This window comes from Ostrinia furnacalis, unplaced genomic scaffold, assembly GCF_004193835.3.
Source record: "Ostrinia furnacalis isolate ACB-3 unplaced genomic scaffold, ASM419383v2 OfSCF2162, whole genome shotgun sequence".
Taxonomy (NCBI): Eukaryota; Metazoa; Arthropoda; class Insecta; order Lepidoptera; family Crambidae; genus Ostrinia; species Ostrinia furnacalis.
The window spans coordinates 491535-519493 of record NW_021132401.1 but is presented as its reverse complement, the minus strand read 5'-3'; the positions used below and the strand labels follow the sequence as shown (position 1 = coordinate 519493).

At 38.4% G+C, this 27959-nt stretch overlaps 2 protein-coding genes across 4 annotated transcripts in view; one reads left to right on the top strand and one right to left on the bottom strand.

Moving 5' to 3' along the window:
• LOC114354803 (uncharacterized) overlaps positions 1-8194 on the bottom strand; it is a 30808-nt gene extending 22614 nt beyond the window's left edge. For both annotated transcript variants that reach the window (XM_028307371.1, XM_028307370.1), the window contains exons 1-2: positions 7650-8194; positions 6012-6195 (exon numbers count right to left, since the gene is read on the bottom strand). In XM_028307371.1, the coding sequence (XP_028163172.1) occupies positions 6012-6195; positions 7650-7807 (342 nt within the window). In that variant the 5' untranslated portion in view covers positions 7808-8194. The remainder of the gene's footprint in view (positions 1-6011; positions 6196-7649) is intronic.
• A 647-nt stretch (positions 8195-8841) lies between these two features.
• The window catches only part of FANCI (Fanconi anemia complementation group I), a 31501-nt gene continuing 12383 nt past the window's right edge, over positions 8842-27959 (top strand). For both annotated transcript variants that reach the window (XM_028307343.1, XM_028307342.1), the window contains exons 1-19: positions 8842-9001; positions 9112-9225; positions 9408-9580; positions 9903-10070; positions 10246-10356; positions 14642-14772; positions 15423-15622; positions 16057-16184; positions 16747-16961; positions 17798-18002; positions 18901-19068; positions 21088-21191; positions 21519-21679; positions 22274-22453; positions 24060-24248; positions 25525-25733; positions 26143-26322; positions 26865-26992; positions 27290-27486. In XM_028307343.1, coding sequence (XP_028163144.1) covers positions 8909-9001; positions 9112-9225; positions 9408-9580; positions 9903-10070; positions 10246-10356; positions 14642-14772; positions 15423-15622; positions 16057-16184; positions 16747-16961; positions 17798-18002; positions 18901-19068; positions 21088-21191; positions 21519-21679; positions 22274-22453; positions 24060-24248; positions 25525-25733; positions 26143-26322; positions 26865-26992; positions 27290-27486 — 3054 coding nt within the window. In that variant the 5' untranslated portion in view covers positions 8842-8908. The remainder of the gene's footprint in view (positions 9002-9111; positions 9226-9407; positions 9581-9902; positions 10071-10245; positions 10357-14641; positions 14773-15422; positions 15623-16056; positions 16185-16746; positions 16962-17797; positions 18003-18900; positions 19069-21087; positions 21192-21518; positions 21680-22273; positions 22454-24059; positions 24249-25524; positions 25734-26142; positions 26323-26864; positions 26993-27289; positions 27487-27959) is intronic.

Sequence of the window (27959 nt, the reverse complement as noted above, 5' to 3'; positions counted from 1 at the left end):
AACTTTTTGTAACAAATGCAATGGTTCACAAGTGAAAGTTTCACTTATTAATAACTTTAAATAAACCTCTAACTAAAACAATTACAGAGTGTCACAGTGAACACAAAACCGAGCATTTACAGGACGAAACTTTCAGTGAGAGCCACGCGGCCGAAGCTAAAGGCGGGAAGTTTTTATAATAATAGCAACACAGGGACCCCGTCCAATGTTCAATAATCAACCTAAACGCACTGTAATAAAGCTGATAAGGATTGTCGTCACAATCCTAAATTACGTAAAGCAAAAACACCTCATAGATCCGTCATCGTCAGTGATGATATCACCGGTAACAGCTATGATAACAAAAAGCCTGTGCTGAGGTATTTGCTAGGTGGAGCATTTCACGTGAAGCGGACAGGTAAAAAAAGTCGATGTTTCCGATTTCAGTAATATTTGAGTATGTTCTACTTATACATATTATTGATACGTGTACCAAATATTTTTGTAATATAATGACTAGTTTAAGAGTTATGGGTCTTCGAAGTTTTCGACAACCGGTTGGCATGCAGTAATTCAAAGCCGATTATGGAGTCATAAAATTATATATTAAAATAATTAAACTACGGGAGTTATTACTTCATTTACCGTGCTTTTTAACTGTATTATTGGAAACGAAAAAAAAATTATTTTTTCCTAAAAAAAATGCAAATTTTTTTTTTTCCTTGATTTTCACAAAGTTCGACCCTTTCGATTTTTTTAATTTTTTTTATTTAAATAGCTAATATTGTGTAGAATATTCATGCCAACTTTCAAAGTGGGCGTGGAATTGGATTAGGAGCTAGACTGAAAATACTGCCGAAGGGTGGCGTACAGCGCCGCGCCGCACACAGGTGAAATTTGCTCAAAAGTTGGCCAAAATTAAGTTAAGTGTGTTTATGCCTATATATTGCTGTAGTCTGTCTAAAATAATAGTTTAAAGGTGATTTAAAAAGAAAAACTAACAAATGTTTTCATTGATGTATTTAGTCTTACTAATATTTTGTTAAAAATTTGATAAATTAAAAAAATATACAATTACGATGCAGAAGTTATTTTGGTTCTTTTAAAAGTTTTATTACATCTTAAGGATAGGGAATACTAATGGAATGCTATTCTGGAAAGTGCCTGAAAACATATTATGAGTATTTTTAAAATTCATAAAAATTGACAGTTTTGCAATATTTTGTTTAGGTGACGCAGTTTGACGCAGCTAATTTTGGTGTCATATGAAAGCCATAGATATGTTCTTTCGAAATATGTAAAAGGGACGGGTTGATCGCGCTTGATCATGAACTTTTTCACTGTTTAAAAAAAATAAACTGTTAAAATATAGACTTCTATTCAAACCTATATATCTAAAACATAGTAAGTAATGTAGACTGTTTAGTAATACAGAAATAATAAACTAACCTGGAAGTATAGAATCCATATGTTTTATACCAAATATCAACTAAATAAAAGTTAAACGTTGTTGTTAAACAAGAGCTAAAATTATAATAAATTACTCAACAAGAAAAACTGTTTAAATCAAATGTTGTGGGTATCTGGATAAAAAGTGTAAGACTTTTTAAATATCATTTATAGATGGCTCCATATGTCTTGTTCCTATATTAGGTTAAAAAAAAATTAAAAAAATCGAAAGGGTCGAACTTTGTGAAAATCAAGGAAAAAAAATTAACTTGCATTTTTTTTAGGAAAATATATTTTTTTTTTCGTTTCCAAAAATACAGTTAAAAAGCACGGTAAATGAAGTAATAAATCCCGTGGTTTAATTATTTTAATATATAATTTTATGACTCCATAATCGGCTTTGAAGTACTGCATGCCAACCGGTTGTCGAAAACTTCGAAGACCCATAACTTTTAAACTAGTCATTATATTACAAAAATATTTGGTACACGTATCAATAATATGTATAGGTAGAACATACTCAAATATTACTGAAATCGGAAACATCGACTTTTTTTACCTGCCCGCTTCGCGTGGAATGCCCCAGGTGCTAATCGAACCGTGAAGAGTCTACGTTTGTATAGCTCCAATGCTGGATCTGTGAATCATAGATTTGGACTATTACGAGCAAAGTACTTTGACATTGCATGTTGGGCTATAAAAATTGTGAAAACTAGTCTTCTCCGACGCTTGAAATAGGACTCAAAAGGGTGTCAGATTGGCTACACGCCTATACTTTTGCAAAAGCTACAGTTGACTTTTCACGGATATTACAACTAAGAAAAATAAAAGATTCGTCTGTATCCGCAGACAGCAAAATGTTATGTTGTTGAATAACAATAAGGAGCAAAAGGTGACTACATTACGTTGAGTCGCATTCTTCATAAGGAAGATTTATTTACAATTTTGCAGACAATGTCAAGGTCTTGCATTATTCAATGTCAAGCATAATAATATTGTCTTTTGTAAGGTATGTAAATACATAATATACATATTTACCGCTACTCTGAGCCGTTACCGATCAGTTAGGTATTTCCATTATGTTAACTTTTTCTTTCTTTCCACTACTTCATAACTAATTCATTTCATAAATTCACAGAGAGCTTGAATTCGAAAAATGAAGAGTATTATTATATTGTATTTTTATTTTTAATTTGAGACATAAGCTATCCTCTTTAATCATTTCATATCGGGCAATGACTTCCAGTAACGAACCACTTAAGATTATTCGCTGGTTTTGGGGCCCGATATACTCCGAAGGCGGGCCATAAGTGGCGGCGGAAGTTTAATTATTAACTGTAAAGTGTACGGAATAACAATAGCCAGTTTAGTGTAACAGTTAATCCATACACACACGTATAATATTCCAGACACATTAATAAGGCAAGGCATGGCTATAAAAATAATCGTAATGATTGTGTTACAGACGAATAATGGGACGATATAATGACGATGCAATGTAAATTAAAGAAAAAGACAACAATAAGAAAGTAATTATGTACTTTGTTACTTTTCTTGCATAAACTGCTAAAGCGCTTTTGTTAAAATAAATGGATCTGGCGTTCTCTCAGGCTGCAGGTTTTCGATAAAGGATTGAATAGTTAAAACAACAAAGTTAAGGGACAATGCGCGATAAAATCTAGCCTTGCCTGCCAAAATCCACGCGGGCTAGTCAAGGCATAACGTGTAATTAAATCCAAATAAAGCAGAGTTTTTCCTGTCTGAAATAACACCGTATTCACAGTAGTTCGAAACATCACAGACATTTCACCTCCGATCAAGATCGCGCCGATCAAACACGCATCAGATTAACCTGAACCACTCATAAATAATGTAAACAGTCGTCCACTGTTCACTAGATAGAGTAGATAGCACATCGAGTTGCAGCACTGACCTTGCCCGACTGAGAATACATCTCGTAATCGTAAACTACTACGCAACGATGTTACAAACTACAACTGATACGTTTATCGATTTATTCTCCCATAGCAACACGTACCTTGGTGGTCCTGATCTAAATACACAAACTAGGTCAAGAGCCAAGACTCAAGATTCAGTGCCAAATTAAAAACTAACACTCAAACGAACCACAGTACAGAGTAATCGACGCGCTACTGAAACGCCGCCTAGATGGCTTGAAATAATAGCGCCCATATGGAGGCATCGAAAATAAACCCACGCGGGGGAAGTAGATTTCAGTTATATTTGGATGCGTTTATGTTTTCCTGTTACAAGTGTATGACTATTTATGTGTTGATTTAGAATAAGTATTGTAAAAAATATTAATGAAAATGAAACAAAAAAAGGAAAATAAAACTAGCAAAATCAAATCGCCTGGGGAAAATGGCAGTTCTTTGGGCCTCCCCCATATGCCCATCAGTAGACTACCAGAAGCTCAAGTGATATCACTGTTGCTTTTTAGTGGTTTTATTCCTGTAAAAAGGTATTGCGGCTTCTACCACCCTCATATTGTTGATATTCCTTGAATAGTTTTCTTTTACAAGGCTTACACAGATAATTTTACTAAGTTCTTCTTCTTCGAGGTGTTTCTGCTACAATAAAAAAAAACGTAACTACACAATATTTTTGTTCTAATTATAGGTAAATTGGACTAAATCGAAATGGAAAACATTCAAACTAAGGTGTTTACAAAAATACCTGTCAGGCAACTCTTATTCAAACTGATATCAGTTTCCTGTTGACGCGATACTTAATTTGATTGTATAAAATGCCACTGTGATAGTGGGCGTCTGATCAATTCAATTAGTAGCTTAATTGTTATTTATAGACGTTATCTATACTAATATTATAAATGCGAAAGTAAGTCTGTCTGTCTTGCTTTCACGCCTAAACCACTGAACCGATTTTGATGAAATTTGGCATAGATATAGTTTGAGTCGCGGGAAAGGACATACGATAGTTTTTATCCCGGTTTTTGAAATGGACGCGGGCGATAAAGTTTTGCTGTGACAGACAAATTTCCACGCGGCCGAAGCCGCTGGCGGAAAGCTAGTTCAAATAACACTTAAAAGATACAGTACAGACATCCCAGGCGGCGTATGCTGTATTAAAGTCCTGATAACGGAGGCCAAGTTCAACGCACAATTATTATACTTTTAAAAGCTTTTTATCTTTTGAAACGGACATCTGCGATCATAAATAAGTCTTACGGTGGTAAGATACGTACCTACGGTGGATATAATGGTAATTATATTCACAAATATCTACTTCCACAACTACCAAGATTACATAATTCTAGTTCCTTAGGAAATGAATGCCACTCGGGCAGTTCGTTTATGATTCAGGCACTTTGAACCTTATGGTTTGAACTACATAATCTATAAATTGTTATTACGGGAAAATACAATACAGCATGATCAGATTGCTTAGTACCCAAACTGTTTGGGACGCATGTTCAAACTATAGCAAGGTTATTCGCCGGGTTCAACCACATGTTACACGAGTCGTACAACCGAGTTTAAAGACGTCGCAACTTTTAAAAGCTTTAAATATTTCTCAGCAGCATAAAAATATAAATGTTCAAAGAAAATAAAAGTGGGACCGATGTTGCAGCATTTTCTTTATAATATGAAATCGTATGCAACGTTCTCGCAGTACGAGTACAGTCACGATTGGATAGAATACAGAAGGAAAGAAAATTTCGGCGTGGGCGGGCAAGTGTGAGCTTATCTTTACGCATAACTCCCATACGTGTTATTAACCTGAATGTAAATAAATCTACATACATATATCTACGAGTAGGTGGCATTATGAAGAGGAAGTCGCTGTGTAAGCAGCCTTAATAATGTCATGTAGTCGTTAATCGTACACGACACGACACACGCGCGTTTTATCAACTTATCGTGTTAAAAAGCCTTATCAAAATTACAGGGAAAACGCGCGACAAGGGCAGCCCAATTAATGCTAATCGGCGACCCGGTGGTCGGCTCCATCCATTAGCTGAATACTATCGAAATTGTATGCAGTTTTGTATAGGTTTGGTTTATCATAGAAAACTTATAATAATATTTGCAGGCCGAAAAGTTGCCAACTACTGGATACAAGGCTTACTGACCCGCATCTTGATTATGACGCAATTTATGGAATCGGTTTTATAGAACCCTAGTACCTAGTCTTGACAAAACGGGACCATTCCTATCTCTCATTGCCATTGCTACAACTCCTGTGTAGCCAGGATCTTCAGCTTGACCGCCAATAAAAACCAACTCAGTGAGATGGTTTGTCCTGGGGAAACGATGAGCTTGGCAAAGAAAACAGTTACTTCTATAGAATACTAGCAACCGCCCTGACTTTGTAAGCATGGACCCCATTTTACACCTTTAGGGATGGAGTTTCGTAAAATCTGTTCTTATATTAGTAAATATCTACAACCTATAAGGATCCTGCCAAATATCAAGTTTGTAGGTGTTTTAGTTTGTGTGATTGATTAATTTATTTATTTATTTACAACGACAACAACACTACACTGTCATCACAGGACATCCCACTGCGACAGCGTGTAATCAATGAGTGTATAATTTTACCTGAAATATCTCCTTCCGACTCCCCTTCAGCCGGTCCAGGCTCTCCTCGGAGGAGTAGTCGGAGGTCTTGACCAGCTTCTCCGTGAGGCGGGTTGATTGCCGCGTGCGGTGCGACGGCGCATGCTCCTCCTCTGTCTCCGCTATAGCTTCGGTCGTTACTTTACTGCTTGGCTGGCCGAGTTGCCTGGAAGAAGTGTTCTAATAAGATACTTGACTGTAGATTTTATTTATACCAGAACAGAAGTACTGATATTTGCATTAATCCAGGTTTTTTTGGTAAATTTAAGTTGGGCACAAAAATTCACAAAATTACGTTTACTAACAGAATTTCAAGCGGAATATTGTAGTTCTTATGCAGGTGCAGTCTTACTACTTAAAGTGCTGGTCACTATAAAGTTAGGTTGGACATAGAAAATATACTATAGGTTTAAATTAATAAAGTAATAATATACATAAAAGTTTTTAGATAACTTTTTAGTCAATATTTATTATGTTGTGTGTGAAATTGAATCAACCAACATAATTTCATGTTCAGCTCTAAATTTACAGACTATTAGTAAACTGTTTGATAAGTCTTTATCTTTATGTGTACATGTATTTCAAGGTTACAGGAATCATAATATTTCTGAGACATCTAAATATATAAAAGTCTTCAAAATTGAATAAGTCTGATATCTACACAAAATAGAAATATCTCTTTTCAGATGCCTATTTTATTTTAAAATGTTTTTAATTCATAGGCTTGTCAATAAAAAAGCTACCGTAACAAGTAGCTGATTTTGAACAATGGTAGAATCTCATGGCCATCAAACGCTTAAGCTGGGTTTTATGTTTGCTTAGTACATGCTTAGCTTAAGGTCACCATGGCCATAAACCATGGTGACACTAGTGATGCAATGTCAGTGACGTCACTAAGCAAACTGTCCTCACTAAGTTTGATTGTTGACCTTGTGTTTTATAATTCACTAAATGTGATATCTTTATCTCAGTTTGAAGATTTGTGCAAACATGAGTAACCTAGTTATTGTTATCGTTTAATTCATGATTGTAGAAATGACCTTACGATTCACACTCAAATGTGAAAATTCTCACTACTAGAGAATCATTACCAATATGGGAAATCACCTATTTACATTGGTTATTGCTGCTGTATGATGTGTAATACTATGTTTGTTATTAAAGTTTCTCTCTGCTAATAATCTGAATAATGGTAGTAATTTAGCTTTAAATAACAAGCTTACTACATCATAATCCCATCCATATACCTACTAGGTCTATGAAACATTCTCATTTAACTGAAAATATTATTGTGTAACTATTTTTTGTGTAAGTATGCCTATGTGGAAACCGTTCAAAATCTCAAAAAGTTAGACAGAAAAATAAGCAATTTTTCTCTCACTTACAAAAAAAATCAATATAATGACCAAACATAAGGATGTTTTCAATCTATAGTTATTCAGTAAATAATCCATACATTCATGTAGATAAGATAGCCCTGTATCAAACTGATAAACATGAAGTGAAAATATTGAACAAGAAAGTGGATCTCATTCATTTTTGAGATTTAACACTGGGAAACAGTGCCAATTCTAGGGCCAATTAAGTTTGCTATGCCGGTTGTATTATCAAAACACTTACTTGACAGGGGTGCTCCTTTTAATTGGCGTTTTCCTTCCAGACTTGTGGTGGACGTGGTCCTCACCCTCCGTGCAGTTCTCGCGATCGCAGCTCGATCTAAGGAATGGTGTTTTCGAGCGCGACCTTGACCGCAATCCAGAAACCGTTGGGTTCTCCATAGTTCCCTCAAACTTCACTTGCTAATAACACCAACCCCATACTATCTCCACAGCCCAATATTTCACGAACCCTGACCCATTTCAAACCGGTCCGAATGCAAATAAGTCCAAAGAATTTCCGTCCCAATATATTGCACAAGGAAATCTATTTCTGTGGCTTCATGTGCTGCCGCCAAAAGTAACGTAATGTTCACTCCGTCAATGCTGTTGTAAACAATGATTTATTGATACGCGATATACACGAATACGTCCACTTAACAATAATAAACGGTAGTACACTAACTTGGTACATAAAACGAGCGAGTAACCATGAAATTTGTGAATTTCGTAACCTATCGCTCGCTAAACATAAACTGATGACGTCATTCAAAAAGACGTTACTGAACAGGCGACGACTTTTCAGTATTATGTCAAAACAAATAAAATTTCAAAAAGTTTTGGCTGTATAAATTTATATTTCTTTGCCAACTATATTTTTATAGAAATTAAAAACAAATACACAAGTGTTGCTATTATCATTATAAAATAAATTACTACAAATAAAAATTCAAATAACTTTTTTTTTACAATTTGTATATTATCCTACTTCCTACTAATATTATAAATGCGAAAGTTTGTGTGGATGTCTGGATGTTTGTTACTCTTTCACGCAAAAACTACTGAACGGATTTTGATGAAACTTCACAGTATTATTGTTTATAACCCAGAATTACATATTATAGGCTATAATTTATGAAGATCTGTGACAAACGAAATTTGTGACAAACGAAATTTCGGGTGAAGCCGCGGGCAAAAGCTAGTATCTTATAAGAAACAACAAAATATTAGGTTCAAAGCTTACGTGAGTAATTAGTAACCCTGTCCCTGCCTGTATCCCTGTATGAGTCCTTCTTCAAATTCTTATTTCTTTGTATGTTTGGGGACCTGTATGAGTTGTGATTTTACTACTTTAGTAGCTTTGATGCCTTATATTGCAACACTGGTTTCAGCTGTCACAACCGTCAAATTGACATTTTATCTTGTGTTTTTTTGGCGGGTTTGCGAAACTGGTAAAACTTTTATTTTTTGTTGTTTCTTCTCATCAAACAATAATTTAATGAAATGGATACTATTTACTTAAAAATTAAGGAACTTGGACATGTAAACAGTAAGCGCGACGAGCTAGAGGAGCATTGTAAAGCCAATATTGACCAGGTAGGTCACCCCATTCATACAACGAGACAAGTATCGACTTGATTCAATGTAAACAAACCAAGTATTGTGTATTTTTATACCAATAAATCGTGTTCTGTTGCTCTTTTTAGATTCTGAAGTTCTTACCACGTCGCATTTTGAACAGTGATGGGGCGGATATTCTTGACTGTTTGCTGAATGGGCTAACCAATAATCCTTCATCATCAAGTAGATATTCTGCTAAAGTAAGTAAAAATATGTATTCAGGCGAAATTATTATTTATTTATCTACATAAAAAAGACCATTGTCTCCACAATATCATCAAAATACCACATAAGAACCACCTCCAGGTTATCGCAATTTTTATATAATTCTGTTTGATCTGACTTTATTTGTACTTTATTCATAATTGCTATTATTTTCTAGATTATAGATATAGTTTTGCAATCAATGAGGAAGGAGTCTACATCTCTCACACACTGCAGTGATGTGATCAGCAGGCTTTGCTTGGAGCTGTCCCGGCAAACTGCTGACGAACTGGTCAGGTGGAGCAATGATAGCGTTCAGTCTATCATCGGCGACTCTGACGTTAATATGATGTAAGTATGTGATAAATCGCTTGAATTTGACAAAAGGCATTGAATGATCTAGTTTAAATGTTATAATTAGGTACTTTACCATCATACCATGAGCTTGTATTTCACAATATTGTTAGTCTACCTACTGTTAACAGATTGTGTTTTAAAAAAAATCTTTTCCGTTGTTATTAACACAGACAGGGCATAGCACCTCAAGTACATTTTTTTAGACAACTTTTTTCAAGATTTCACAATAAAATTGGAACACTAGAAATGGACATCTAAAAGTAGCTCCAAAATATCTTTAGCTATTTGATTTAAATAAATTGAAATTACATTGCAGATGGCGAGATATCCTTCCAGAATGTATGAACGCACTGTCATCATGCAGTGAGATCAAACACTGCGGGACGGTGTTGACATTTGATGAGTACAAACAACAATGTATACACACTTTGTGCCAATGCAACTGGACTGAGAAGCAGCTGGTGCAGCTTGTGGCTATGTTTAAGTAAGTAAATCATACTATGAATGAATTACTGAGGGTTGATGAACATGGAATAGTAATATACTAGGTAGAGACAAGTAAAAAAAGACAACGATTTTTTGGCCAATTATGAGATTTTTTCTATCAATGTCTGTACATGCAGAAGCAATAAACAATTTGATTTATGTTCTCCTTTCAGAGACCTGCAGTTACCTCGAAATGAGCATAAGCAAGTGGTGAATAAAGTGTGTTCGTACATCATCAATATTTCGCCAGACGAAATGCCGCCGCTCGTCCATCAACTCTTGAAGTAAGTTACATTGCTTAGATTTATTTCAAGCACCAGATATATTATTAGCCTATCTAGTAGTGTACTGTTAGATGTGAACCTCATATAGGTTCATGGCGCATATCACCATTATATTCTGTCTTCAGCTAGTCACATCCAGCTTCTGCCATCCATCTGCATAATTCCATGTAGCTGGAAAGCATGCTCACTACCACACCACAGACACCAGTCAAGATCATTATTTATATTCTATACTAATATTATAAATGCGAAAGTAACTCTGTCTCTCTGTCTGTCTGTCTGTCTGTCACGCTTTCACGCCTAAACCACTGAAGCGATTTTGATGAAATTTGGCATAGAGATAGTTCCCGGGAAAGGACATAGGATAGTTTTTATCCCGGTTTTTGAAACAGAGACGCACGCGATAAGGTTTTTCTGTGACAGACAAAATTCCACGCGGGCGAAGCCGCGGGCGGAAAGCTAGTAATAATAATAATAAACTCTTTATTTGCACACCACAAATAAACCAAGAACAAATAACATTCTTGACCATTCATCACTCTCTCCAGTGATTTATTAAATACCAATTCATCATTTATATCATTCCTACTGTAATAAAGCTCTACAACTGCTTTGTATACAGGATGTGTGATGAGGATAGTCCCGAATTTTGAAACGACACTCAAAATTCTATTCTAACTCAAGTAACTAAGCAATCAAAATTGAGTGAACACATGGATGGAACAATATACGTACGACACTTTAGAAAAGTTAATCCGACAATTACTAGTTTCTCTTAGCACACTTATTCACTTACACACAAAATCACACTCACATTATCACACACACATTTTTGTTTTGTTTTTCTATTTAAATTAAAAGATAAAATTTAATCTAAACACTAAATTTTAGTCTATGTTTTTTGAGGAGGAGCCTGACTCTCGTTACACAGGTTAACCTTATACGAGAGCGGCACATATCGCACGTTCATAATCAAACCGTCACTATACGAAATTGGGAGAAATTGAGTTAACAACGCCATCTATCAGCGCTCCGCGAAAAGTGCATGCTGTAAAAATCCCACGCTTAAAGCTCAAATAGTTCGGCAGATATCACTAGTGTCGTTATGGAGTTTAATGGGAAAACTGGCATTTGTTGTGAGTAACAGTGACACGTTTTTAGTAGTGACGGGATCTGGACGGGCACGCCGTGATAGTTATGTAAACTCTGTGTTGAAAAACGTCATTTTTAGCATAAAGACGCTTTTACTCCAAAACCATAAGATAAGTCACAATAAAGTAATACGAAAAACGCCTTAAAACAAAAAGTGACAATATTTCTCTTACATTTTTAAAAAGATTGTTCATCACTTCGTAGAATATTGTGTTTATCCAAATAGTGAAATATTAAAACAACAAGAAAGATTTTTAAATGATTAAGTAGTTATAATTTTATCTAACAAAAATGCCACCAGGCAATCCAAACACTAGTAAAATCAAAGAAATTATCAAGGTAATTACTACTTTGTCTAGCGTTTGTGGACTATGAGAAAGCCTTGGATTCGATCGAGATCTGAGCAGTGCTACAGTCTCTCCAACGGTGCCAAATTGACTATAGATACATCGAAGTGTTGACAGACTTGTACGAAAACGCCACAATGTCGGTTCGTCTCCAGGATCAGGACTCGAAACTCATCCAGTTGCAGCAAGGGGTGAGACAGGGAGATGTCATATCTCCAATACTGTTCAACACCGCCCTGGAAGATGTTTTCAAGCTTCTGAACTGGAGCGGAATTAGCATAAATATCAACGAGTACATTATCCACCTTCGATTTGCGGACGATGTCGTAATCATGGCTGAGACTGTGGAAGATCTAGGCATAATGCTCGATGGCCTAAGTAGAGCCTCTCAACAAGTGGGCCTGATGAATGAGTGTGAAAATGAATATGGACAAGACAAAAAACATGTCAAATGTCCATGTAGTATCCACTTATCTGGAGACTCTACACTCCAAAGTTTACTGACCTGGGACAAACAGTCCAGTTACGCAGGTCCAACTTCGAGAAAGAGGTCAATCGTCAATCCGACTCGGCTGGGCAGTGTTCGGGAAGCTTCGTGATATTCTAACGTCCGAAATACCGCAGTGCCTCAAGACAAAAGTTTGATCAGTGTGTGTTGCCAGTGATATTTTATGAATCTGAGAGGTCACCCAAAAGGTGATGGAGCGTGCGATGCTTAGTTAGTTTCCCTACGTGATTGAATCAGAAATGAGGAGATCCACAGGAGAACCAAAGTGACCGACATAGCCCGCAGAATAGCTAAAATCAAGTGGCAGTGGGCGGGGCAAATAGCTCGCAGAGGTAATGGCCGCTGGATAATGATCCAGAATTTAAACCTACTTCTCTGAGCTTTTTTCCCATGAAAAATCACTAGCTAGTTCGTCAAGTTCATCGAGGTCATCAAGGTCTTGTTGTTTAAAGGCTGCCTGAACAAGAGAGTACCTTATTTTCTAAGAAATTTATTTATGTGATGTAATTTTATAGTAATTTCATGTGTGTAACGTATTTATTTATTACTGTTACCATTGGTACCACTTAATCCAAATTATTAAGTTTTAAGTTCATTAAAATTACTGATTTTTCTATGTTGGTTTTATTTAATAATAATAAATTTTTAATTTTTCATCGTCAAATTTATATGAAAATAGTGACATTTCTACCGGAATTAATAATACAACATTAACACGTTTTTAATTGAAAACTGTCACTGTCTCAATTTTAGTGGAAAAGTGACACTATTTTTAGAGAAAAAATTAAATATTAAATAAACCATTATGATAATTTGAAAGATAATTATATTTCCGTAAAAGCCAAATAAGCCACTACTGGTCTTTAACAAAAAACAAAACATTTAATAGCATTTTGCTCATTTTGCAAAGGTTTTAAAATTTGAGCATTTCAAATGCTTTTCCTGAAAAATCGACTTTTTTGTATAGTGACAGTTTGATTATGAACGTGCGATATGTCTACATCTGGAATAAAACGTTTTCGGGTAAAGGTGACACAGCAACATTTTGGAACGGATATTGATAATCCGTGGTCTGTCATCCAGTTATTCAGGTACTCCAAAGCTGTATTTAAATGAGAGCTTGCTTCGGGAATAGAGTTGGAGGAATAATACAGGGCAATGTCGTCCGCGTACTGCAGAATGCTGCAAAAAGAATCCACTGTCCTGTTGAGGTCATATGTATATATGTTATAAAGCAGGGGACTAAGCACAGAGCCTTGCGGGAGGCCTTTCCAGATTAAACGAGGAACAATGGAATCTTGGAATCTCACTGCAATTGACCTAGACATCAATGAATTACAGATGAGACGCACCAGTTTCTCCGGGATACTCAGATGAAGCAGTTTTTGCCTGAGTAATGGGAGCAAAACATTGTCGTACGCAGAGGCAATGTCCAGAAAAACCCCAACGAGATATTCTTTATTTTTAAAGGCTACTCGGATATCTGTTGTCAATATACTTAAACTATCAAGAGTGCTTAAGCCTTTGCGAAAACCAAATTGGGATAAGGGAAGGATATGGTTGGATTCTAAATGCCATTCAAGACGATTTCTAATCATGTGTTCTACTATTTTAAGAAGGACGGAAGAAAGAGCTATAGGGCGGTAAGAATTGTGATCTGAAGGATCTTTTCCCGGTTTGGGAATTGGAATGNTAGTAATTTCATGTGTGTAACGTATTTATTTCTGATCGAGAATTTACATTTATTACTGTTACCATTGGTACCACTTAATCCAAATTATTAAGTTTTAAGTTCATTAAAATTACTGATTTCTCTATGTTAGTTTTATTTAATAATAATCATTTTTAAATTTTTCATCGTCAAATTTATATGAAAATAATGACATTTCTACCGGAATTAATAATACAACATTAACATGTTTTTAATTGAAAACTGTCACTGTCTCAATTTTAGTGGAAAAGTGACACTATTTTTAGGGAAAAAATTAAATATTAAATAAACCATTATGATAATTTGAAAGATAATTATATTTCCGTAAAAGCCAAACAAGCCACTACTGGTATTTAACAAAAAACAAAACATTTAATAGCATTTTGCTCATTTTGCAAAGGTTTTAAAATTTGAGCATTTCAAATGCTTTTCCTGAAAAATCGACTTTTTTGTATAGTGACAGTTTGATTATGAACGTGCGATATCTTGTAATTTACGTGTTTATTTAATAAAAGTATTTTCATTTTCATTTTTCACATATTATAATATATTTTTGTTGTCCCACAGGCTTTGCAAATTGTACAATGTGGACATAGTGCTGGCCCACTTAAGCCATTACTTCAGCGTGCGACTGTACAGCAAGCTTGAGCCGCCGCCGAACGACTCCGAGTCCACCACTATGGATATAGACGACATAGGTAAGGAATGCTACAAGAAAGTGGATCATTTCTTATCAGGGCCGTCTTTAACCTAGGGGCCCTGGGCACTTATGGATCAAGGGGGGCCGTTATTATCTGGAGAAAGGTCTTTCGAGTAAACGGGGACCCACTCGGATGCAGTTCCCTGGGCACGTGCCCGAAGTGCCCAGTGGGAAAAAAGGGCCTGTTTCATATCCTAGACACAAGAAATGATCCACTTACTTGTTGCAAGTTGAAACAAAAGAGGTCACAACCCTGGCGGCTCATTGAACCGCCATAGATTGATAGGTAATAGGTACGAAGATTGGAAACAAATAGGAGTGAGTTTACTCTATTTTTGTCCCCTATGTATGTATAGTATACAATGCTTGTGAGCCTACAAAAAAGTTGACGCGCTCTAACATTGGAGTCTTAGTAGTGGAGTAAATAAAAAACGCGCTACGTTAAAACTGTGTACTAGAAAATTAAGACTTGACATGTTTTGCCACGCATGGCTTGTTAGTTCTGCAATGGAGTAGGTGTCTCTTATTACATACTATCTAGAAACTCGCTCGCTGCTGGGTGAGACTCTGGGTGTACCCGTATTGCTTGTTAAATATGCCAAGTAGACACACAGTTTAAACTATATTACAACAACTTTTTATTCCCAGTGACCCACAGCGCAGCAGAGCTCAGCCGTTGCCTCTCGACCTGCATCTACCACATAACAGATGGCGCCACCGAGCCAGAGGTCATACGCCGGCACCTGAAGACTTGGCCGAAGACCCAGCTGCTCAGAGCGCCCTTTATCATGGACTTGGCACTGGCCATGTCTGAGAAGGGACCGGACTTTAGGAGTGTTTGTTTGGATGTAAGTTTAGGCTTGTTTCACCTATTCTTGAGTTCTAGTTCTACTTCTGATATTAAAACGTTAACTTGTGGGTTACCAAAGAGCTATTTATCCCCGTCCAGTATTTTGTGTGGGTTTCCTGTAAAATCCGTCAGTTTCCATCATGGCCATGAAATGGAGCCGCGAGTTATTGTCCTAAAATTAGACATTCCGTGGCGCCGTCCTTAAAACATTACAAAAAATAATTATGTGAAATAGAACTCGAATTTATCAAGTATTTCTTTGGGTGTCACCACAGACTGGTGAACATCGGGAAAAATTGTATCGTTGGACAAACTTTTCCCGATGTTCGCTCTGGCAATTTAAAACTGCCGGTTAAATAAGTTATTTCATGGCTTTCTTAAATTGCCTGAATTTTTCAATATTGTATATTCAATGTGTACTCTATTTTCTAGGCCATAAAGTCCGCAATCGAGCGGCGGGTGTTAGACGAGCTCAAAGGCAAGGAGTCCGCGTGGGTTCGCTCAGTCCTGCCGCCTGACGTAGACATAGCCAGTGTACTGAAGGTTCTCACTACTGAGAGGTACGTGTTGAATTAATAATTCAATTCCTTTTTAGCGATTCATATAAATTCTTTATTCCTACTACTAAATATATGGACAAAGTGACCGACATAGCTCGCAGAATTGCTAAAATCAATTGGCAGTGGGCGGGGCACATAGCTCGTAGAGACGATGGCCGTTGGTGCAGAAAAACTCGAGTGGCGACCACAGGCTGGAAGACGTAGCGTGGGCAGGCCTCCTACTAGGTGGACCGACGATCTGGTAAAGGTCGCGGGAAGAGCCTGGATGCGGGCAGCGCAGGACCGTGCATTGTGGAAAACCTTGGAGGAGGCCTTTGTCCAGCAGTGGACGTCATTTGGCTGAAATGAACGAACGAAATATATGGAAGCTGGAAACGTTGAATTTTTCGGATAGATCCAGATTATTACGTAACCTATTATTGATACCGTTTGATAGAATTCGTGACGCACTTTCAGGATCAGTAACCGCCAGTTTCGATATCTTGCATACTTAACAAATAATAATCGATTGACATCACTTATGGTTTCCACCCTGTATTATAACTAATGTTTCTTCTCCCAGCGCAAACCACCGCCAGCTAACAGTCGTCGGTCTCATCAACCTTGCCTTCTCTCTCCTCTCGATCAACAAGACGAAGCCGGTGGCCCAGGCGTGCTGGTCCCACGGGAAGCTTATCCTGGTGCGCCTCTGCAAGTCGCAGCCGGAGACAGCTGGCCATATCCTCAACCAGCTGGCTTGTAAATTGGCTACGGAGTCTGCTCAGAGGCAGTATGCGGGTATGTATTCTTTAAATTATGACTATACATAATACTGGGGTAGTGTGGATTGGACACTAGTTAATTGACATACTTTTTATGAGCTATCATTCAAAACCTTTATTTCAAAGCTACTAAAATAGTAGTTTACACAGCAAATTGAAACTACATAATATATCTAGACCACTAGAGCTATGCCGTTTCTGGAGTTTAATTTCATGTTAGTTTAACGTTACATTCTTACATAGTAAACGAGCAACATTTTATCATTGCGGATATTTACGGCTTTACAGCGCATAGACCGCTTTCCGCAATCCGCATTTCGTCAAGCTATACAGGGTGGAATTTTGTAATGCCACCTGGAGGGATACTACCCTTAATACTGTAGATAGAAAATTTTACTCAAAGAAAACATTCCTTTATTTTTGAAAAGAAAGAGAACTGCATTCAAAGATTTTTGAATTTTTTTTCGAAAATTTACCCTCATACCATACAATTTTCTGTAAATAATTACAATAATTTAAGATTTCATGGTTTTCCTTTCATTTGATTTATCAAGTTTGTTAGAGAGATTTCATCCTTATACTTAACCCTAACATTCGATGCAATAAAAATACAGGGTGTAATTTTTAACAGATTTTAGTTTGTTCGATTCTCGAGTGTAGCAAGCAATTTTTTGAAAATTTTTGAATGCAGTTCTATTTCTATGCAAAAATAAAGGAATGTTTTCTTTCAGTAAAATTTCCTATCTACAGTATTAAGAGTAGTTTCCCTTCAGGTGGCATTACAAAATTCCACCATGTAGATTGAAGTGTGTTAACCACCGAATCCATGGACCTACTAAAAATATTTTACAGACTGCCTCCACGTGCTCTGCAAGCTAACACCGGTCTCCATCGAGCGTTGCCCAGAACTGACCACGATCCTAGAAAACTGTCAGCCGTCCCCGCACGACTACCGCGCGGCCGCCGCAGTCCTGGCCGCCGTGCACCCGCTGGTCAACTTCAGCACGCGCAGCCGCGACGCGCTCGTCATGGTGTGCCGCAAGCGCCTGTACTCCAGGTGGGAGCCCTAGGCCTCCATTCTCCCTGTATGAGAGCTAGAATATAAACTCTCTGAAGTTTTAAATTATGAGATCTTTTAATCACACATACGTATGTTACGATTACGAACGTTTTAGCTGTGTGGTTCTAGCACAGTAGAATAGAAGTGGGGAGTGGCTCCACTCTTCGCGACTAAAGCTTCGGCCAAACCAACAGGTTCAGCTTACGCCCGCGTTAGCATACACAGTAGCGATCACTGCGCGTGCTAAAGGTAGTCACACTGCCGCATTCGCGTTCCAGGACGTTCAACATGAAAAAATTCGCCATTTTAAATCAGGTACGCCATCTGATTTCTACCGCTACCGCCGCGCTCGTCATGGTGTGCCGCAAGCGCCTGTACTCCAGGTGGGAGCCCTAGGCCTCCGCCCTCCCGCGCGAATGCTAGAAATCGAAAGTGTGAAATTTTAAATTAGGAGATCTTTTAAGCACAAAGGCGTATGTTGCGAACGTGTTAGCCGTGTGGTTCTGGCACAGTTTAGGACTCTTCGCGACTAAGCTTCGGTCAAATCAACGGGTTCATCTTATGCTCGCGTTGGCAATCATTGCGCGTGCTAAAGGTCACAAAGGTCACACTGCCGCATTCGCGTTCCAGGACGTTCAACATGAAAAAATTCGCCATTTTAAAATCAGGAACGCCATCTGATTTCTACCGCTACCGCCGCGTGCTAACGCGTTGATTTCCCCGAAGCTTAGAGAGAAAGACATATATCGTCAGGTTCAGGTTTTTCCAACCCATGTGGCCAGCGTGAAAAATGTTGGACAAACCTCCATTTGCCTCTGGTAAATTAGACAAATTATGCTAAGTGGCTAAGCTCATAGAAGTCTTCTTGTCTATAAATCGTCCTTATCCATTCCAGGGACTCCCCCCACCGCTGCCTAGCGCTATCCGGCTTCCTCACAGTCCTACGCTACATGAAGCTATCCCGCGGAACATTCTCGCACAGCCAGAGCGTGTGCTCGCAGTACAGCGGCCACTCGTACCTCACGCAGATCGCCGTGGACTTGCACGCCACGCAGCAGCATGTGTGAGTGAGACAGTATACTACAAGCCATACACCGGCGCTACATGAAGCTGGCCCGCGGAACGTTCTCGCACAGCCAGAGCGTGTGCTCGCAGTACAGCGGCCACTCGTACCTCACGCAGATCGCCGTGGACTTGCACGCCACGCAGCAGCATGTGTGAGTGAGACAGTATACTACAAGCCTATACACCTGCGCTACATGAAGCTATCCCGCGGAACATTCTCGCACAGCCAGAGCGTGTGCTCGCAGTACAGCGGCCACTCGTACCTCACGCAGATCGCCGTGGACTTGCACGCCACGCAGCAGCATGTGTGAGTCGAAAAATTTATTTTATTTATTTTATTTATTAGGACAACCAACAAGACAAACACGCATACATGATAACTAAAAGTGCTTAAAACTAAGTGCTGTCTTAATTAAAGGCTGCCACGGCATGCAATGTGGACAGTTGCAAATATAAGAACTAAGAGATAGTAAGTAATTAATATTACAAGTTTAGATATGAGTTATCATTATCGGCATATGATGTACAATCTCGCCGAGAGCCCACGAGACAGGCCGATTGCTAGAGTGTACAGTCTCAGGGTGTCTCTATATCTTTAGTCGGCCGTGTAGTGGTTCGAAACGGACTACTATTCCGGAGGTTGCGGGTTCGATTTCCGCACAGTACAAACATTTGTGTGCATGAACATATTTGTTTGTATTGGACTGGGTGTTTTCTATGTATAATATGTATGTATTTACAAAAAAAAAGTATTTATAGCCTGACCAGGAACATAAAAACCCTCGCCATGTTGCGGAAAACTAATGGTACTAATTTCTTTTAATGGCAACAGTAACTGAAAACTTCATTGACATGTCACCTTGCATGTCAGTTTATTGCTGTCAAAGTGTAAACAAACTTTATTTTAAATGTGCGCAATTGATTATGTGAATGAAATTGCTAAAATCTTTTTATAGTCGTTAAAGAAAAGTGGTTCACAATGTGTTAAAGTATTTGTCGAAGAGAAATACCAAGGGTTCGGACAATATTTTCATTGAATAATGTTTCCAACAAAGGTTGTCAAATTGACTGACATGTTTATCGTATAGTACAGTCCACTATGAAAATTAGCTGTGGTTTGTTTCAACTACCTATTTTAAAGTTTTTTGTCACTTTGTAAGTGTTGAATTTTATGGAATTGGGAAAAAGTACCGAGTTTGAAGCGTTCATGAGCAGACATTGTAGTTGAATATTCAAGTTCTGAATTTGATTATTGATGAAAAATAAAATAAATCCTACTAGCTCGATTGATGGTTTCAATTAATTTATTTAAACCAGGTTACCTTATAATCTTTTTTCGTTAATTTATGAAAATATCAAATGAGTCCGTAATCCTGAATCCTGATACATAAAATTATAGCCTATTAATTTAACACAGGTACGACTGTACTCAGTGTTGCACTATCAAATGCAATTGGCGCGCCTCTATGCCAGGGTTTTTATGTTCCTGGTCAGGCTATATAATATGTACGTATTTACAAAAAAAAAAGTATTTAAGTATGTTTATATCCGTTGTCTAGTACCCATAGTACAAGCTTTGCTTAGTTTGGGACTAGAAGCGCAGTGTAAAATGTCCAAGGATATTTATATTTATTTATTTATATCACTCGCTCCCGTGTTCGCACATGGGGATGTCCCGCGAGACTTTTCAAATTCAAATTCAAATCTTTATTGCGTACTAAGTGACATTTTGTAATAGTGGAAATTACATACACATGGGCTTAAGACTTAGTGACCTAGTCTAAGAGTCTGGGCAAGAGCTCTCAAACGAGGCTTTGACGAGAGTGGTGTACACCTGGCGTAATAAAAACATTCAAACCTTTTAATGCAGCCGCTGTCAGCCATCTCTAGGTTCAGTCTTATGTTCAATGTCCTGACTCCCTGCAACTTATTTACACTTTCGTTCACGCTCACTTGAATAACAAGTTCTTTAGCAACGCCCACTTTAACAACACTTACAAATATACATTGTTTTCAGAGTGACTTCTCGCGTGCGCAACGAGGCGATGTGTATGGAGGTGGTCTCAATCCTTCGCCGCTGCTTGGTGCAGGATGCAGCCGTTAAACAGCTTTTATACAGCAGTAAATAACCTTTATGTATTTTGCCTTTTTGTTGTTGCTTTGAAAGAAAGAAAGAAAAAGTACTTATTTTGAACTTGGGAATCAGTTCAATTTTTTAGGAGACTAATGCCCGTTTTCACCGTCAATCCCAAATTTTTAAGTGACCCCTTTGAAAACAATTCCTGTTATGTGTTACCTTAGGGGTCACTTAAAAATTAGGGATTGCTGGTGAAAACGGGCATTATTTTCTGCTAGACTTTTTTTCATGAGAAGCGAGTAATAAATTAGCTTTCATTTATTTTTTTGACTCAATGCATTTGTTTTTTGCATCTAATTTTACATTTTCAGATCTATACGAGTGTGCGGCCGAGAAGACTGCCTTGCACGAGTCCATTCTAGAGCTGCTATACGAACACCTGAGCAAGTATTTGCCTGAACCGGACCCCGCAAGCCCGCCACTCATGCTTGATAAGTGTGTGCAGTTGAGCGGTGTTTCTGCTGTTTTGACGGTAAATCGTTTTTTAGTCTAGCTATATTTAGCTTACGGCTTGGCCCGCTTGAATTTCGGTTTGTAACTGAAATTCTTATTGCGCATAAACCGGGTCGGTTTAGTCCCCTTTTCAAAAACCGGGACCGGGCGACGAAATAAATACCATGGATGTCACACTTTCTTTCTTGTTATACTTGATTTTCAACATCTATTGAAACATGAATGAAGTTCAGAACTTATTTTGCTACTTTTTTACATGTTCTTTTAAAATAGTTAACGAATTTGCTAATATAAATAAATAAATACGGGTAATATAGTGATGACAATTATTTATTACATGGTGCAAGTAAAACTCATAAAAACTCATAAAACTCATTTATTTTTTCAAATAGGCTTTTAAAAAGCACTTTTACACGTCCCATTTAATAAAGGGTTAATACCCTACCCTACCACTGCTTCGGGACAATAAATGGGTGAGCGCTGAGAAGAAGCAGCGCAAGAAACGTATTTTCGTATAGTGTATTTAAAACTCAGGAACATTTAGAGTGATAAGTCATCAATAAATAACTCAATTCTCAATAATTCATTGCATCCATTATGACATCTTTTCCAGGAGCCAATATCCCACCTCCTATTCGCGGTGGCCCAGTTCCTTCAAGCGACAGAGGAGGAGGACCTGGAAGACATCCTCTCCAGCCAGGCGGCCGACACCGCCGCCGCGTACTTGAAGAGCAAACTCACTAGTGTACTGGAGACTATAAGCGGGAACGAACACCTGGGGCAGATCGATTTGGTAAGATATTTTGTAATTTAAGGACTCTAAGAAGGCCAGTTGTAGTTTGAGAAGTCTTTAAGAAGCCCAGTGGTTCGTATTGACTACTATGCTAGCATAAGTTCCACCTCCCATTCGCGATAGGCAGTTCTTCCAGGTCACAGAAGATAAGTACTTAGAGGACATCCTTTCAAGGAAAACCTGAGGAAAATATTTTGGTGAGTCTCTAAGAAGCTCAGTGGTTCGCGTTGACTATTATGCTAGAAGTTTCGGCCTCTTGTTCGCGGTAGGCAGTTTCTTCAAGCCACCGAGGAGGAGGACCTAGAAGACATCCTCTCCAGCCAGGCGGCCGACACCGCCGCCGCGTACTTGAAGAGCAAACTCACTAGTGTACTGGAGACTGTATGTGGGAACGAACACCTGGGGCAGGTCAATTTGGTGAGACATTTGTCATTCATTTGACATGTAATCTGGGAAAGTTCTAAGAAGCCCTGGTTCGTGAACCTTGTGTAATAAGGGAAGTCTCTAAGAACGAGTGGTTCGCATTGACTACTATGCTAGAAGTAGCCGCCTGTTCGCGGTAAGTAGTTTCTTCAAGCCACAGACGAGAAGGAGGTAGAGAAAATCCTCCTCTTCCTAGAGGAGATCGATTTGGTGACATATTTGTAGCTTGTTGAAGTCTTTTAGAAGCCCAGTGATTGTCGTATTTGACTATCTTTGGACAATTTCACACAGCGCCATCTAGCCCCAAAGTAAGGATATTAGACCTCCTGTTCGCGGTAGGCAGTTCCTTCAAGCCACAGAGGAGGAGGACCTGGAAGACATCCTCTCCAGCCAGGCGGCCGACACCGCCGCCGCGTACTTGAAGAGCAAGCTCGCTAGTGTACTAGAGACCGTATGCGGGAACGAACACCTGGGGCAGATTGATTTGGTAAGATATAAGAGAAGTCTTTAAGAAGCCCAGTGATTTGCGTATTAGACTACTATGCTAGAAGTTGCCACCTCCTGTTCGCTGTAAGCAGTTTCTGCAGGCCACAGAGGACATCCTCTCAACGAAAACCCAGGGCAGATCGAATTGGTAAGACATTTTGTGGTTTGGGAAGTCTTTAAGATGCCCATACTTGAATATACTCGTAGTATTCATGAAGCTTCGGCCTCTTGTTTGCCATAAGCAGTTCCTACCAGTCACGGAATAGGAGAACCTAGAAGACGTCCTCTCAATGGAAACCTGGGGCGGATCGATTTGGTGAGATATTTGTATTTTGTACCGGAAAACGTCGGAGACGTCCACCTACAAGGTGGACCGACGGCATCGTAAAGGTAGCAGGGAAGCCCTGGATGCAGGCCGCTACCAATCGATCAACGTGGAAAGCATTAGGGGAGGCCTATGTTCAGCAGTGGACGTCCTATGGCTGAAATGATGATGATGATGATGATGATGATTTTGTAGCTTGTTGAAGTCCTTAACAAGCCCAGTGGTTCGCGTACTTGACTACTATGCTAGAAGCTTCCGTCTCCTATTTGTGATTATATTCGTTCGAAAGAATTAGACCTTAATACAAGCAACTTAAGTTAAAATTGTGGTCATATATACCAAGTACATGACTTATAATCTTTATCTTTCCAGGAGGACCCATCCCTAACCGATCTCCTGCCGGAAAGCAGAGCCAAATGTCTGAAAGTGCAGCAAATCCTGCAAATTTATGAGGCGCTGATCGCACACCGCATCATGCAATGGGGCCCAAGCAGCACCAACGCGGCGGCCAAAGTCTACAGCCTGTTTAAAGCTTGTAACCAGCTACTGGAGCAAACCAAGGTAATACACACCAATATTAAGGCACAAGTATTTTTTTTAAAATTTAATTGTGTATTTAATTGTCTCTGTCTAATATTTGAACAGTTATATTGAATCTGAGCTTAGAGGTAGATGTGACCTAGGATGACCATCTCATAAATATGTTACGGTTAATGTGATAAATTGAAAATTATTAATAATAACCGGTTATTATGAATAATTACAGACAGTCGCGGTAAAAGTGATAAATTAATCACATTTAACAGTGATTTTTTGATAATTCAACCTTAGTACTAACAAATTTCATAAAAGAGAACAACATCTTGTGTACGTGCTCGTGTACAGCCAAACTTTTGAACGTTTTGATATCATATATTAATATAATTTGGCATAATGAGTTTGGAATGTTTCTTGCATAATATTTATATATATTGCTGTTGCTTTAGTCTCTAACGCATGATGTTTTCACCTATAATTAAGTTTGCATTTTGTTTGTTTTGTTTGTTTGTAAAGTTTGCAAGAAGCCTCAATGTAACCTTGTTGGTGTTCAAATAAATAAATAAATAAATAAATATTACTTTTCCATGATGCCTATAACATATTGTTTTGATTTAAAGTGAAAAATAGGTTAAGGTGCGGCGGGGGTGGCCCTTGGGCCACCCCTAAGCCGCCTATTTAGTTTTATACACACATAAATGATCTCATATTAATCACATTTACCAAATCATGCGGTAATTATTCATAATAACCGCCGATTATTCATAATTTTCACATTTATCACTTTGACCGTAACAGATATACTAAAGTTTAGTCTATAGTTTAATTATTTATGCGACTACTTAGCGACTAAAGAGCCGCAAAAATAATTTGTGAAATTCGTTATTTCTGCCGATCGATGTGTTGCCCGATCAATTTAAAAATATTTCTTATCTAAATCGAAATCAAAGCGGGCAAACCCTTTGACAAAAGCTGGCTTTTGATAGGTATGATTTTTTAAATTGAATTAATAACAAGTTTGAAGTAAACGCGGTTGTAGTATCTATATATATAAAAATGAAACCCGTTTCGCGTTGTCACGGCATCACGTGTGAACGGCTGAACCGATTTCGATAATTCTTTTTTTTAAATGTTTGTGGAAGTCCAAGGATGGTTCTTACGGAAAAAAATATTAAGAAAATCTCTACGCTAAGGCGGTACGAAGTTCACCGGGTCAGCTAGTCTTGAATAAAAAGTAAAATAATAACCAGTTCCATTCTTCATCAGTGTGAATTACTAACACAATAACTCATTATTTTAGGCACCACCAAAGTCCAAGAAAGGCAACAAAACGCTGAACGAAACGAAGGAGACAGTAAAGACGCAAAAGAGCCAAAAGTCGCAGAAGGATAAAGGCAAGGGGCCCGTCAAGATATCGGCTCTAACCAAGGACAGGGCTGGCCCGTTCAAGCCGCTACCGTGTGTGTGGGATCTACGGTTCTGTTATAGAATTGTAGAGCTATTGTACAGGTATTTGAGAGTTCTTGATCACAATTATACTAAAATTAAAATTCATTGTTAGGAAATATCCAGGATTACAGAGTTTACTCACAGTCACAAGTTATTGCCATTATTACGAATTGGATTTAGCTAATATTCGGGGGAATGCGTAGGTTTATTTAAAAGGCTGCGAATGTTTTCTATTTACCCTGAAATAACGAATAATCTCACGCCAAACGGTAATGCTCGTGGAAATTACAGCAGTACATATTATTTTTTTGGTTGCAAAATTAAGAACCACATAATGCCAGTGTTTTACGAAGTCATTCGTTAGTTGAATTCGCATGCTTCCGTTGTAGCATAAAGCAAAGCGCCCACTACAATTTTACATTCATACAGTTACATTATGTATCGCAATAAAACCTTTTTTTTTAACTAGCGAGGAAGTCCCCTGGTCATCCCTCGAACAAAGGAACCAGCTCCGCGGTCGCCGGGACTTCCACCACTGGACTCTGCGGTGTGTAGCCTCTGTGGTGACTGACGACCACTTGGATAAGGGACAGCTGGCCAAGTACGCGCCTAAGGTCGCTCGAGTTATGTACACGAGGTGTCTGTGCAGGTAATAATAACCATAAACAAGTAGGGGCTATATTTCACCGGGACACCATGGCGGCGCAACCAGTCGCCGCTACCAACAAAATGTATGCAGCTTTTCGCAACCAAACTGACACCACCTGGTGTCCTGGTGAGTAACTCTCTATAGAGCTGCATACATTTTGTTGGTAGCCGGCGACTGGTTGCGCCGCCATGGTGTCCCGGTGAAATATAGCCCTAGGAGTGGGAATAAAAAGTCCTACTAGTACACGTAAAATCGTAGGATCAAAAAAAGGCCTACTACTAACTTATTTATGTATCTATGGTCTCGCTAAAAATGCTTACAGCTTTTGGTAAAGCCCTCCCTATAACCAAACTGTTCTCATGCATCCCGCTAATGGCGACTAAGGGACACATATGCGACCATTATGCCTCCAACCCTCCTAGCAAAATGGGGATTGTTGGACAAATCCTCCATTTGCCTCTTATAAATTAGAGAGGGCACCTCTCCTCCAGAAGAGACTAAATATCATAATGATGATGATCGTGATTGAAATTATATTGCAGATTCCAAGACATGTGCGACTTTGATGATCAAACCACTTTGGGATGTATTGAGGTCTTCAAAGCGTGCCTCACATTACTTCTATCACCGAATCAATCGTTGAAAATCGAGAGTGTACTACCGCTAATAAGTAAGTTGTAGTATAATAGAAATTCTGTAAGCATTTTTTGTTGCTTATGCCACAGAATAATAATAAGCGCTGCTTATGCTATTAAAAACTTGTTTGTTAAGGCCCGATTCGACCAAACTTTTATCCGAGAATAACTCTGGTGTAACTAGCACATTGACAGTTTCAGTATGGGAAATATGTCGAAACTGACGATTTATTCTGAGATTAATAATATTTACTCTTGTTTGGTCGAATCCGCTCTTAATCGGATTGGAAATAAAGATTTATTTATTTATTCATCTCTAATTCGTCCAACAGCTGGTATCCCAGACTGCACAGCGTCAGTAGGTCTGGCGGCCATATTGGAACAGCTGCTCGCCGCCTTCGAGCTGGTGGAAGAAGAGGCCGTGGCTGAAGAGCGCGATTTGTCGGTCAAGAAGCACCTCGCCGCTCTCGTGCAGACCACGGCCTTACTTCTAGACGTGCCGGTCGTGCCTTGCCAGAAGTTGAGCGGGGTAAGTATCATTGTGGTACTGATTTTTTAAATCTTATTTTTACAATGGTAGAATATGAGTTAGATTAGTACTAAAGTTCAACAATCGGTGAAAATTTCTATTTTATCATAGGCAAGCGACGTATTGGGAACTCTTCTAGTCCTGTAAATAGGCGGTGGTTAGTTATCACATACCATTTAGCAAACCACATACGTCTTTTATATTAAAAAACTAGCGACCCGCCCCTGCTTCGCATAGATACAATGTACAATACTTAAAAATCATCCTCTTGAATCACTATCTATTTAAAAAAAAAGCATCAAAATCCATTGCGTAGTTTTAAAGATCTATCATCTAAGCATACATAGGGACAGACTGGATAGGAAAGCGACTTTGTTTTATAAATGTTAATATACCTAACAGTTGATCATTGCCCGGTCTGTGAGCACGTAGAATTTTGTCCAATGACCCCAAGCTACCCATCCTTATCCCTC